The sequence below is a fragment of the Lynx rufus genome, unplaced genomic scaffold, assembly GCF_022079265.1.
Source record: "Lynx rufus isolate CCGP_SWC_20201006 ecotype Redwood Valley unplaced genomic scaffold, mLynRuf1.p SCAF_17, whole genome shotgun sequence".
NCBI classification, from domain to species: Eukaryota; Metazoa; Chordata; class Mammalia; order Carnivora; family Felidae; genus Lynx; species Lynx rufus.
In genome coordinates, this window is record NW_025814831.1 from 42,215,760 (window position 1) to 42,230,157 (window position 14,398).

The following is a 14,398-nucleotide window of genomic DNA, read 5'->3' on the forward strand; positions in this document are numbered from 1 at the left end:
TGACCTATAGTAAGTAATTGACATTATAATTACATTTATGAGGATACAAATCCCATCAACCTATGGTATCCATGATCACCACATTCCCCATTGAGATTTAACTTTCACTGGTAATCCTCAATGGTATAAATGGTTGTTCTATGATCAGTAATGATTTTCTTAATAAGTTTCTTTAAAATATGCTACATTTCCTGGAAGGCACAGCACTTTATAGTTTATTATCCTAAAATATTAGACCCATTGGCCAAATAAATGGGACACTAAGCAATGGATTCAAAAGAAAACAGATTAACCAGAAAACAGTGTAAAATGTAATTGGTCATATTTCAGATTTAGGAAAACTTGGGTCCATACTGCATATTCCCAACCAGCCATAAATTCATAGTGATGCACTGTGTTAGAAATGAAAGTTTTCCTCTAATCAATCTATGAAACTGATTCCAAATACACAAAACAGTGTGTGTACTAGAAGAGTGGAGATTTAGTGCAAAACACTTCAAAAATAATAGCCAGCCTTGTCTTAAACCTGGTTTCTCACCTAAAATCTCACCCAGGGCTATTTTGCACATTTTACAAGGCAAGAGGGCTGAGGGAACTCGTTAGGAGATACCAATTCCAGTTTCACTGCTGCTGTGGAATATTCTGCAGGGAACGCTTAGCCCATCAAATCCAGGTGGATGCAGGAGTCTATGCACTGGGTAGAAGGGCAGAAAGGGGGAAGGGGGGCTCCTAGTAATTCTCTATTTCCTTTTTATTTCAAAATTAAAGTGTCCTGAGGAGGTATGTGTTACAGCAAGATAGCATCTCATCTCAACAAGTGGATTCAAATGAAAACATACTCAGAATCTATTCAAGAAGACATGAAACCTTTTGCTTAACTTACCAACACTTCACAGAGACTGCAAAGAACAACGGTCATTTTTGTAAATGTAATCAAAGAGCAATATATTTTGCCATACTTTCATACACAGTAAAACCCCGGATTGCAAGTAACTTGCTCTACAAGTGTTCCGCAAGACAAGCAAATGTTTCTAATAAATTTTAACTTGATAAACGAGCGATGTCTTGCAACAGGAGTAGTAGGTGACACCGAATATCACATGATCACAACTGAGCCAATGGTTATTCTCTCTCTCTCTCTCTCTCTGTCTGCAGGATTGTGGGTGATCGTCTCCCCTTCTCAGATGCTTGGTCTCAGGTTGAGGTGTTTGGCAGAAATCAATGATTTTTCAGAACATTGGAAGGTGCCCACAACTGGCACTATTTTTTGATACTTCAAAGCACCGAGGGGCAGTCCCCTGCTTTTCCATCCAAGAGTAAGCTTAGGAATGCTTTGCTTCATTCTAGGTCAGGCTGCCTGCAGATATAGACCGTTTCCTCTGCTGCCTTATTGCCAGTTACATTAAATACAGTATATGACAGAGTTTATTAATACTGTAGTCAACATCCGTACGAGCATATACAATGGCCCCCATGCAGAAAAAGACTCCATGGAGCCAAAAGATAGCAGTGATTCCATCAGTGATAGTGAAAGTCGTCCTACACAGTACCCTCCTCTCTCTGGTCTCCCTCACACAACCATGAAGGTTTTCAAAGGAAAGTGCAGGTTAATTTGTTTATTTTTCTTTATATTTTGTATTTTATTATTTTGTTACTATATTATAGCATTGAGTTTCCATTATTCCTTATGGGGAAATTCGCTTTGATACACAACTGCTCTGGATTGCAAGCATGCTTCTGGAACGAATTATGCTGGCAAACCAAGGTTTTATTATATTTGGTTTGCTGAGAAAACCTGTAAAAAAGCAGAGGCACCTTCCTCTCATTCAAATAAGAATCTGAGATATAGAATTAAATCAATAACACAACCGTCCCCATCCCCTTTTCCAGAACCGCTTCTCAGAAGCCCCAGTCCTCCCAGCTTCCTATTTCATGTTCCATCTACACTGAGCTTTCTGTTCTTTGAGCCTTCCACACTTTCTCTCACCTCCCGGCCCCCTACTGTGCTGTTCTCAAGGTCTGTAACAATCTCTCCTCTTTGCCCTGATATTCCTACTAGATTTTCATGTCTTAACATTAAATGAAACCTCTCCCACAAAGCCTTCCAAGACCCTTCCACACTAAGTTAGGAAACTGTGGGGTTTAGAATCTAGCAAGTTTGTTATTAACTTGACAGCTAAGCTAAGGAGTCAAGCAAATGGAAATCAAAATATGTACCTTCTTTCTCACTCACGTAAGCTGAGTTGGAGAACTCAATTTTCATCTGAGGACAAGTGGCCTTGCTGAGATTTCAAGGCTGAATTAGACACTCACCTACCAGTGGTAGGGTCAGCTGGACAACTGTAGAACTCCCCAAGGGGAGCTCGCTGCTAGGAAATTTATAGTACCACGGGCCACAAAACGTGTTTCCTGAAAGCTGGTTGATTGACAGAGAAATCGACAGAGAAAGGGACTGAGGGATGCATATTCCCATGAGGACTTGGAAGAGAAGCTAGGAATTACTGGGCAAGAGAGCTAGGTTTATAGATATGGAACCTGTGAGTGCAACTCCCTCCTTGTGAAAAAAGGCGAATGAACATTCTTCCCCAACAATATATACTGCTAGAAGAGCCCCTCATAATCCTGGGGGCACACTGGATAAGATTGTGTGTGTATTTGCCTATTTCCCCGCTAGACCCTTGGTCCCATAAATTCATTAACAACCATGGCTGCTTTGCTCACCAGTTATCTCAGGACACACAGCAGCCACTCATCACACGCACACACCCTGAAAGAACTGACCGTTCAATTAGTGACACATCCTTCTATTCATCCCAAAGGAAATCTTCTGTTTGCTAACATTGAGATGAAAAAGTTATTTGAATAAGGACAACTTACAGATTCATGATGCCTAGGGGTCTTCAAATAGGTCACCAAAAACAATCTAAGACCTTTAGAAGCCTGTAGAAAAGGCAAGACTATAGCTGAATCTTATTTTATGGGAACAGTATTGACTCTTGGGTTGGTTATGCTCACGATGTGTGGCTGAAGCAAAGGACAAAGCAGAAAAAGTGGGGAGAGGAGGTGGGGGAGGTAATACAGGAAAAAAAGGATTGATGCTCGAAAGGCATAAAATACAGAGTTGGCAGAGATTACACAAACTCTCAACTGAATGTTTTTTTAAAATATACCAAATCAGTTAACATTGTTAGCATAGAGACTATTTCTGTGTGACAACTCACAAAAATAAATTAATTAGATAGTTAAAAAATTCCCAAGTTACATGTTCTCAGTTCTCCAGGAGCCATCGAACAGCTTTAGAAGCAGCAGGTCAATCGGTAGGAAGTAATAACAAGTGTCGGCAGAGATAGGGTCAAACTGGAACCCTCATACACTGCAGGTGGGGATGTAAAATGGTGCAGACACTTTGGAAAACAGTCTGGCAATTCCTAAAAATTTAAGCATTGTGTTAGCATATGGCCCAGAAATTCCACTCCTAGGTCTGCACCCGTGCGAACTGAAAATCTATTTCCACGCAAAAACTTGGGTATGAATAAAGTTTACAGTGGCATTATTCATAATAGCTGAAGACTGGCAACAATCCAAATGTCTGTCAATGATGAATGGAGAAACAAAATGTGGTATGTCCATACAGTGGAGTATTATTCAACCATAGAAGGAAAAGAAGTATTGATACATGCTGCAACATGGATACACTGAAAAGATTACGGTAAGTGAAAGAAGCCGGTCACAAAGGACCACATATTACACGATTCCATTTTTATGAAATACCCAGAATAGACAAATTCACAGAAACAGGAGTAGATTAGAGGTAGCCAGGGGATGGCGAGCTGGGGAGAAATGAGAAGTGACAGTTAATGGGTAAGGGAGTTACTTTTGGAGGTCATGAAAACATGCTAAAATTCATTGTGGTGATGCTTGCACAACTAAAAGCCATTGAGCTGTACACGGTAAATAGGTGGATTATAGTCTGTGAGTTATATCTCAATAAAGCTGTTAGGGAAAAAAAACCGGCAGGGTTTTGGACTGGGACCCCCAGGAACCACTACATCCTGAAATTGGAACGAGTCTGGTTCCATTGCCTATGGTATGGCAGGCACTCCTCACGGCCCACCGTCCTTACAGATTCCCGTGGCTGACCTCCCGCTCAGGCTTGCTTTATTTATGAGATGATAAGGTTGCAGCAAGCAATTCTGAAGGCAACCTATTTGGTACCGCTCATTTAAAAACATTAAATGAGTGTGTCATCAGAAGAGGCCAAGGAAACTAGCTGACACCAACCGGCTGTGATGAGATGCTTTCCAACAGATACAGAGGTAAAATGCCCTGCAAGTTAGGACCCACACTGGCTCACTCACAGCGGGCAGATTAGCTTTCAAGAAAAGGAAAAACCTGGGATATGTGCTTAGGGTGTTGTGCCCAGGAAATACTTATCTCCCATCCTTCTCATTGCACTAAGATGTGGGTTATAAAGCACCTAAGAGGTGCCCCCCTTTTTAAAGAAGTTATCTTCTTTATACCAATCCTATCAGAGAGACGGTATTGTCCCCATTGTATAGGCAAGGCAATAAACTTAAACTCCAATAGAAACCGTCTTAAAGGCAGTCACCCCGGGTTGCAGAGCAGTCTGACTCCACAGGCCAAGCACGCTCCCGTTCCCCACCTGGCCTCCCTATCCTGTGCACGGGCAGAGGCAGAAGCGCTTCTGCAAACACTCAAGAGAACCCACAGAGGTTTCCCATGGCTCTGAGCCCACCTCTCTTGCCCCAGCACACCCCTGGCCATTGGATGGGTTTGTGGTCTAAGTCCCTGAAGTAAGGAGTGGACAGAAATCCATCCGTCACTCACCGGGACAGATACAAACCTCAATATAATTTGTTTTCCAATGGTTTCGGCTTAAAGTTCTGGTTTGGCATTGGCTTTTTAACAACTAACAGCTGTAGGCAATTTCCACACAGAATAAAGACATCAATAAGGCAGAGGAGTGGAATTTTCTCCCTTATGAATACAGAACAATGAGCTGCCTTCAAGATGTACATGGAGCTGCCACCCCACAGGCTCTGGCTTAGGTCTCATCTGGGGAGTCTGATAGAGCACAATTGAAAAGACAGTGGATGTAGAGGCTGTGAGGGTACTAACTCTGCCCACCAGCTCCAACTACCACCAAGTGGGCCCTCATCTATCAGCAACATCTATCTCCTTAGGTGGGCTTTGTGTTTTCAAATACTTTAAATGGGATACACTGGACCAGATGGACTTGACAGATACATTCAGAACTTCTCATCCAAGAGCAGCAAAATACACATTCTTCTCGAGTGCACGTGGAACATTCCCCAAGATAGATCACATACTGGGTCATAAAATACTTTACGTGGGAAATAAAACCAAGCCCGTGAATACATTATTGCCCTTCCTGATAGCCATCGTGGTAGATGATTCACTGCCTCTCCCTGGAAGAGGACTGTATGTCCTCCACTGCCCGAGTGACCTCAGGATTGTCCATGCAACTTGTGGTGCCAGTCTCTACAGAAGGATGATTCATCCTTCCCCTGTGATCTCAGGAGTGGCCACGTGATTTTCACCTGCCAAAGAAATGTGGGCAGAAGTGCCACATGCCATTTCCAAGCATAAGCTTAGAGCCTACTAGCAGTTTGCCATGTCCCTCCTTACTCTTCCATCAGGCCTGGGTCTTGGATGAAAGATGGTGAGGAACAAAACCACACGTGACCCACAAGGGACATGCAGCATTAGCAAGGGATAAGCCGTTGCAGTTTGTAACCGTCACAGGATGAACTAGCTGAGATGACTGAGACAGCCATTGACACCGATCCCCTCCACTTCCCTTATTACCTTCAATCACTCACAGCTCACATCCTCCAGAACGTCTTCCTTGACCACCCTCCTCATCACCGTCCTATACCTCACAACACATCTACACACCATGCAGAGGTGGGTTGTGCTTCTTCCTCTAGTGGCATTGTACTTTTTTATCAATCCCCTTTTGCTACTGAAACTGTCAGCTGTTTCAGAGAAGGTTCCAGTTTCCCACTTCGAACCTCCCCATTAACACCTAGAACATAATCTCTGCATGCAGAGGTGGGAGAGGGGAGAGATTCCTTAAACACCAAAAATATTCATCAACATCGTAAAATACAAACATGCTGCCAACAGCCATCTCTTCTTTTTCCCAACCAATTCTGGTTGGTAACAGGCTTGGTAATACTCTCATATTGCCTTATCTTATAGGGTAAGTCTATAGGTAAATTCTGTTCTGGAAGCGCTGGAGTGGACTGATCGCTTCAGATATTACCCCTGGAGGGCAGTAACACAGCCTACATTACTTTCTGACCTAAGAGCCATGCAAAATGATAGCACTCTCGAGTATCTGTTGAATGATACAAATGGTCTGATTCGTCCGATTAGAACTAACTCCATTACAAAATGCCGGCAATGATCGAGGGAGGATAGAGTACTCATGTAACATTTATTGAGCACCCAATGAGGGCCAGGCACTGGGCCATTCCCACTATGTGTTACTCTCACTTCGACACTACATCACACTAGAAGGAGGACTTATTTTTTTTCTCACTTTCCAGAAAACAGGCTCATATGCTTCTTCCATACTTACACAGATAATAAATTCAGAATAGTAACTTGAACCAACGTCTTCCTAATCCACATGCCAGGACTCTTTGAACTATGCCATAATATACCTCTGTAACATGGAATGGAAAGAAACACTACTTCAGAGGTACCTAAAAAGCTAAGCTGAAGAGATCATTTACATCTTTTGAGAAGAGGTCCTACACCAGATATCTCTCTCACTTCAGTACAGTGGATTCTAAAATATGACAGGATCCATGAAAAGCTTCCCACAACACTTATTACTACAGTCTGATCATTAGGCTAAATAATTAACTGCCTTAAGTAATAATGGCTTTCATCAAAGGATCTGGGACAGGAAGAGGAGTAGGACTAACTGTTAAGAAGACATTCATACAGCACACTGAGAGTAGGGGTGGAGAAAGCATTAGAGAATTGGGGGGCTGTGAGGCAGAGGACACAGGTATACACTCACGCTGGGATGGAGGGGAACAGGAGAAGCAACTTGGGATGTGATTCGGCCACATATTCGAAGATCTAAGGGCCTAAATCCCTTCACTTAAAGCAAAGCCCTCTGATGTAGTAAAGCTACCTTCTTCTTTCTCTTCCTCCAGAGGCTCAGTGCCCACAGCTGGGGTGCCAATACAAAGGGGTCATTGCACTGAAGAAGGGCGAGCCCATGGCTAACCAAACGAAACCAGGCACACCCTCTCCTCTTCCTCCTGGCTCCCAACCACCGGCAGGAAGCAAGTTGGAGACTCACCACAAGTTCAGTGAACATGACATCCAGCTCCTCCACAGGGGGCATGGGTAATGCTGGCTCCATGGTCTGAAGCGCAAAGTTGCTATCGTTTCGCAGCCGATAGGTGATTTCCGGGTGATCATTATTTCGGAAACAGCAAAAGATGAATGAAATCCCCCGTCCACCTCTCTTCCTTGGGGCCATGGCGGATTTCTGTTCTATTTCTTGAAGTGACTAAACTCTGCAAAAACAAGACATGACATGGTTAAAGGTGCAAAAATGGATAAAAGATTTTTTTTTTTTTTAAAAGCCAGACCAATTCAAGAAAGACCCTCTGCCCTGGAGGCAGTTGATAGCCTGCAGGGCATAAAGAGGACAATCCCAAGATGGTTTGGAGTTCAGTTAGACAAAGAGCACATCCTTCTATTCACTTGTTGAATGTTTCCTGTGACCAACTGCTGAACCAACAGTGCAATTCTCCCCCTCCACACCACGGCACATGCCCCAGTCGCACTGGGCTACTGGCCATTCTTTGCCTATCACATGCTCTTTCTTGCCAACCCATCTTGTTCTTTAACATCCCCTGAAAGAATGACCTTCTCTTCCTCACCCCTTAGGAATCCAGGATCTCTTATCCTTTAAAGTTTGATGCCAACGTCCTCTTTTTCACCTTCCCAAAGGAGAATTAATATGTATGCTAAGGCATATCTACCCATTCCAGCTCATATCATATTCTAAGTTCGTTAAGAGAGTATTGTCCTGTTAGACAGCCAATAACTTCAAGTCAGGGGAAGGGACTGACCATCAAACACCTTGTTGGCCCTAGTGCCCTGCACAGTGCCAGGAAGGAAGGAGGCACTCAGTTCATGTTTATCATGTTGAATAATTTAAATTCATAACAAACGAAGAGTGATTTCACATGAGCTTTCCAAACAGAAAAGATCAAAGGAGTTCACCAATACAGAGATAGTCATAGTATATTCACATAACAGAATACTATGCACTCATTTAAAAACAACATGGCATCTGTATATGTAGATATGAAAACATGTTCAAGATACTTTATGATATACTGTACGTATTACAGGATTACATGTTTTAAAGAATGCATATATGTTTTTATGAATATAAGTAAGAAAGGGCAAATAGCACTAACCTCTAAAATAAAAACAGGGGATTGGAGAACTATTCTTTTTCATTTGGTACCCTTTTGAATTTGAATTTTTTTTAATGTTTATTTATTTTTGAGACAGTGCAAGCAGGGGAGGGGCAGAGAGAGAGAGGGAGACACAGAATCCAAAGCAAGCTTCAGGCTCTGAACTGTCAGCACACAGCCTGACACGGGGCTTGAACCCATGAACTGTGAGATCATGACCTGAGCTGAAGTCAGACGCTTAATCGACTGAGCCACCCAGGTGTCCCTTGAATTTGAATTTTTACCATAAAAATACATTTTTAGGGGCACCTGGGTGGCTCAGTCAGTTAAGTGTCCAACTGTGGCTCAGGTCATAACCTCACGTTGCGATTCCTGAGTTCGAGCCCCACGTTAGGCTCCATGTTGACAGCTCACAGCCTGGAGCCTGCTTTGGATTCTGCATCTCCCTCTCTCTCTGCCCCTCCCCTGCTCGTGCTCTCTTTCTCTCTCAAAATAAATAAACATTAAAAGAAATTTTTAAAAAACACATTTTTAATTATTATATCGTTTTTTGTAATTATATGTATTGCCTTGGGAAAATTCCAAAGTTACACTGTCAATTGGAAAAAGCAAATCAAAGAATGATACGTACAACACGATGCCATACTGGCTTTTACAAAACCAATCTCATACAACATTACAAGCTCCAGTAGAAGTTTTCATAAATAACTATGATTTACAAACACTTCTGGAGTCAAGATCTCGCTCACTTAAGGGATGGTGGTCTCTAAAAGCCAGTGACTAGAAGTCTTTAGAGGGAAGGGAAGGTAAATGTTAAGAGCAGGTTGTCCCTCATGTAGCCCTATGTGATACTCCAACTGGCTCTGGAATAACAACTTGGCCGAGACATCCAATATCCCAAACTGTTGAAGCATATATCTCCTGGCCTAAAGTGTACTTGTTCAATGTCATAGGAGACATGTGCAGTGCCTGGGATTCCTTTGGCAGATGTGTGTTAATACTTCTTATATACCAGGCACTATAAGCACTGAAGGATACATAAAGGAAATGGGTCACTAGGAGATTATAATCTGGTGGGAGAGAATAGTACACCAAACAGTTATAAAAAGGCAATATGGTATATTATACCAGTGGATGCTACGTAATCGAGCAGGAAGTACATAGGGGAGAATGTGGGTATGGTCCCTGATGGATGAGTGGAGCTTCAATAGATTATGGAAAGCAGGGCATTTTGGCAGAAGGAACAGCGCAAGCAAAGGCATGGGGTGGGAAGGGGCATGGAGTACATAGGGAATGAGCAGTGGTGTGGCACAGCTTATGTTATATAACACAGCCTTCCCACAGCAAAACCCTGGGGCTCTCATCTTCCTGATCAAAACCCACTGACGTCTCTCCGATACCAACCTAAACTGGCTTTCAGTGCTCCATCAAATCAGATCCAACTCAACTTCTCTGTCTTTCCTATTTCCTTGAAAGTATCTTTCACTTTAGCCAACAGACCATTTTCCACGCCCCATTCACATCCCACGCTCCTCTCTTCTTCCATCCCAGTGGTCTGCTCATTCCTTCTGCCTTTATCTTTGTCAACACGCTCCCATCCTGCCAGCACCCACACTGACAGTACTTAGCATGGTGAGCCCATCCACGGCTGGTGAAAACTGAAATTTGTTTCAACGTTCCTGAAGGGCAGTTTACTGATGCCTTTCACTCATACTTTTGACTTGAAGTATTTCTACTCCTAGAAATATATCCCAATGGAATATTCTGAGATACTATCAAAAATGTGGTCACAACAATTTTCAAAGCGTTACCTAATAACCAATAAACAAAGGCATAAAATAAGTTCTAGTTATAGGAGACTATATGAAAAGGTTAATCATGGTATAACTAGATGACAGATGACCAAGCAGTCCTCTCTAAAAGAATATTTAATGACATGCGCATTTTATATGTAAAATAAAGAATAGGTATCCAGTGTCCCATTTATGTACGAACAAGTGTACATATATGAGCTGTCAGGATGGGAGCGTGTTGACAAAGATAAAAGGAAAAAAGGATAAGAGAAACAGCACAATGTGAGCCAACAGTAAGCTTGTGTCAAAAACACCAAAAAATTTCTTTGTACTTTCCCAAGTTGTTGTCACAATGAAGACATACTACTTTCACAATCAAATGAAAATGAGATTTAAAAAAAAAAAAACAACTGTATGATCATTTGTTTATATGACAGATGGAAGGAGGGGAATGTGTATGCAAAAATGTTCTTATCAAAAATATCCAAGTTATGGTGATCTATACACCAGTGTCGAAACTATCTGAGGCGAAGGATGAGTTGCTTCCCTCCAATCTGTTAGCAATGTATTTTTGTAAAATAGAGTACAACTATTTCAGCAATGGCAAAATGCTAGAAGAATTTCTCTAAGAGTGCAATTCTTGTATTCTTTGTTAACCAGCATGGGGAAGGAGAAATACCACTGATGTACACGAGGAGATGGGAGTTCAGACTTAGTTCACTAAAAGACAACTGTGAATGTCTGTCTCCGATGTATGTCCTCAGGACCCAGCCGTGTCCCCCTCAGCAGCCAGGCCAGAGTCCTGCACACCCTGTCACTCAACTGTCAGTAAGTATACTGAAGAGACCGTTCAGGAATTAGTGTCAAGGTCTGCATGACTAAGCACCTCCGTATGGGGGTAAGGAGGCAGCATTCACGCTACTCTAAGACGGGAGAAAACAAAAACAAAAAAACAAAAAACGGGCAAGACCCAGCTCATGGAAGGTCATATGGTCCATGCTTAGCTTTCAAGTTTATTTCCAGGCAGTCTTGCTAACCTATCCCATTGAATGTGGTCTGGGCCCTCTTAGCATGTTGTGACCCTTATGAGGCAGAGCCAACACTTATGGTAATTTGTGGTCTGGGTCTTACTTCCCCTATTGAAGAGTCAACTCCATGAGAAAAAGTGCCCACAGCTTGTGTCACTTAGTGCCTCACACACATAGGAGCACGACCCAAGTATTTGGGAAATGAATAGAGAGCAACTTTACTTTTGTACTTTATAGGTTGTTTCACTTAAACCCAAGTTTTATTACATTCTGGCTGTATTGAGGGGGGGGAGGGTGTGCACAAGAAACACAGAGATCTAAAAATCAGCCCAAAGCATTTAAGTCTTTTTTTCTTTAAGCCAGCAGTTCTATAAACAAACACAAAATGAGGGTCTTGGCTAGATTCTAAGATGGGTGATAAGATACAGAGTCTATTACGTTTAAGAACCTAATTGAAATCATTTTAATAAGGACCAAAATATTGCCTTTGACAGGTGATTTGTGTTTAAAAGCCTCACGAACGCCCAAAAGCCAAGTTTTTATGCTGGCTCCTGTGTGTGACACCAAATACAAGGTCTTCCATTAAACCCATCCTTAAACTGTAGATGATGGCAAAGCTTTGAGACTTCCAACAGGCTGCCATTTTTTTCTATGTTTATTTTTGAGAGAGAGAGAAAGACAGAGTGTGAGCAGGAGAGGGGCAGAGAGAGAGGGAGACATAGAATCCGAAGCAGGCTCCAGGCCCTGAGCTGTCAGCACAGCGGGGCTCAAACTCTGAAACCGTGAGATCATGACCTAAGCCGAAGTCAGCGGCTTAATCAACTGAGCCACCAGGCGCCCCCAGGCTGCCATTTTTAATACACATACTTGGAACTCACTGTTAAGAGACTAGATTCCTAGATATAGACCAAAGTGGAAGCATAAGTAATCATCCTATGATCCCTCAGTGGCAGTAGACACTTCTGGTCAGCCCTCCTTAACCGCCCTGGCACTTCGCTAATGAGCAATCCCAACAGCTGTGTATGTAATTTTACGAAGCACATCCCCACCCAACACTTCATTTTATCATCCTCATTTCACATATCAGACTGAAAGGGAGACTTGGGAGGGAGTGGGGAAGTTAGGAAGAGAGAAGTTGGGGAGGGACTTGCTTTGCTGTAGAACGTAAAGGGATGTTGACTGGAAGAAGCCTAACTGGTTCAGAGTGGGGCAGGGAAGCTTGGCAATGGTCAGGGAACCTGAGTGCTTAATCCAATGGGAATCCAATCCCCACCCTCTCCAACCTCAAGGCCATGACCTTAGTTCAGCCTCCCCTTATCTCTCATCTGTATAATTACAACAGTTCGTAACTCTTCTCCTTAACCTGTGGTTCTCCAGTTTAGGGGCTGACAAACCTTTTCTGTAAAGGACCAGATAGTAAATATTTTTAGCTTTGTGGGCTCTTAAGCCTCTATCACAACTAGTCAACCCTGCCATTTTATTCTGAAAGCAGCCACAGACATCTGTAAAAAATGGGCATGCCTATATGCCAATACAACTTCACCATGGACACTGAAATCTGAACTTCACAGAACTTTCTCATGTCGCAGAATATTCTCTTTCAAAATTTGTTTTATTATTTAAAAATGTGAAAACTATTCTGAGCTCATGGGCCATATAAAAATAGGTGGTGTGTGCATGGAGGCCCAGGGGTTGAAGGTCACCAACAGCTGCCCTAGTTCATCGTATTCATCATTTAATTCATTAAGTCAAAATTTTGTTGAGTACTGAGGTGTCTGGCTGGCTCATTTGGAAGAGCACATGACTCTTGATCTCGCGGTCATAAATTCAAGCCCCACGTTGGGTGTTTACTTAAAAAAAAAAAACACCTGTGGGGGGGGGTGGAATTAATTGCATGCTAATTACGTGCCAAGCACTGTTCTAGGCACTGAGGAAACAGAGATGAAAATGAGATGATGTGCCCTTCAGGGAGTTTTAGAAAAGATGTTTTGGGAAAGGCATGAAAAAAAAATCAAGTAAACTATATTAATTTTGGTTAGGGTTACAGGGGATGCAAGAAGCAAGTGAAAGAAAATGGTGGTGATGGTGGTGGTGGAGACAGCAACTTTCAATAGTGTGATCGGGACAACCTCTCCAGAGAGAGGGCATTTAAGCTAAGACCTAATGGATGAATGGGACCAGTCCTGCAAAGTGTTGGAGGCAGATGATTCCAGGTGGGAGGAGTGTGTGCAGAAGCCCAGAGCAGGTGGGCAACTTGGCACATCTGGATCAGGGAAGAAGACAAGTATGGCTGGGGCATAGTGAGTAATGACAGTGTTAAGAGAGAAGAAGCTGGAGAGGGGAGAGGCCCAGACTCCAGGGACTCGTACACCAGAGTGAGGAGTCTGGGGTTTATTCTGGGAACATCATAAATGTGATTGTGTCACTCAATCACGACTTCTGTCGTGTCTCCTGGATACAGTACAGCTTCCGGCCGGGACCATAAGACCCTCCGTGGTCTAGTCCTTGGCTACTTATTGTCTATCCTTGTCTCCCAGTACCATGAGCACTGTCCATCCATGTGCCCCCCCCCCCACGTGCACGAAGTAATCAGACCTTCACAGGAGTCACTTCTGAGCCCACACATCCACAGTTCTCTCAGCCTAAGGTGCTCTTTTCCTTATGAACCTAAGTGTGTTCCACTGACCATTCAAAACCCACTCAATGTTTTAATGGGCCTTAAGTTTTCCAGAGATGGTCGCACGTTTCTTTCCACATCCCAAGCAGTATGTGTGTGTGTGAGTGTGTGTGTGTGTGTGTGTGTGTGTATAGTTGAGTGTTTTTTGGTTGTCTGGATTTTTTTTTTTTTTAATTCACGTCTGTTTCCCCCACCAGACTATGAGATCTTGAAGACAGGGACTATGCTTCATTCAGTCTCTGGCACATGGTATATTCTCAATACATGTTTGTTGAATGCAAAAGCATAAATGCCTAAGTGAACAGATGGCTTGTTTCTGAACTTCAGGATTGTGTGACTGGGTGTTCTTCCCACAGTTGCCTGCAGATCTCTTTTTCACAAATGCCAAGACATTTAAAG

At 42.8% G+C, this 14,398-nt stretch overlaps 1 protein-coding gene across 1 annotated transcript in view; it reads right to left on the reverse strand.

The window, feature by feature from the left end:
* Nucleotides 1–14,398, reverse strand: part of DAAM1 (dishevelled associated activator of morphogenesis 1) — a 175,349-nt gene that overhangs the window by 99,564 nt on the left and 61,387 nt on the right. Inside the window, 1 exon segment of the mRNA XM_047079568.1 lies at nt 7,367–7,586. Within this exon segment, the coding sequence (XP_046935524.1) occupies nt 7,367–7,549 (183 nt within the window). The 5' untranslated portion in view covers nt 7,550–7,586.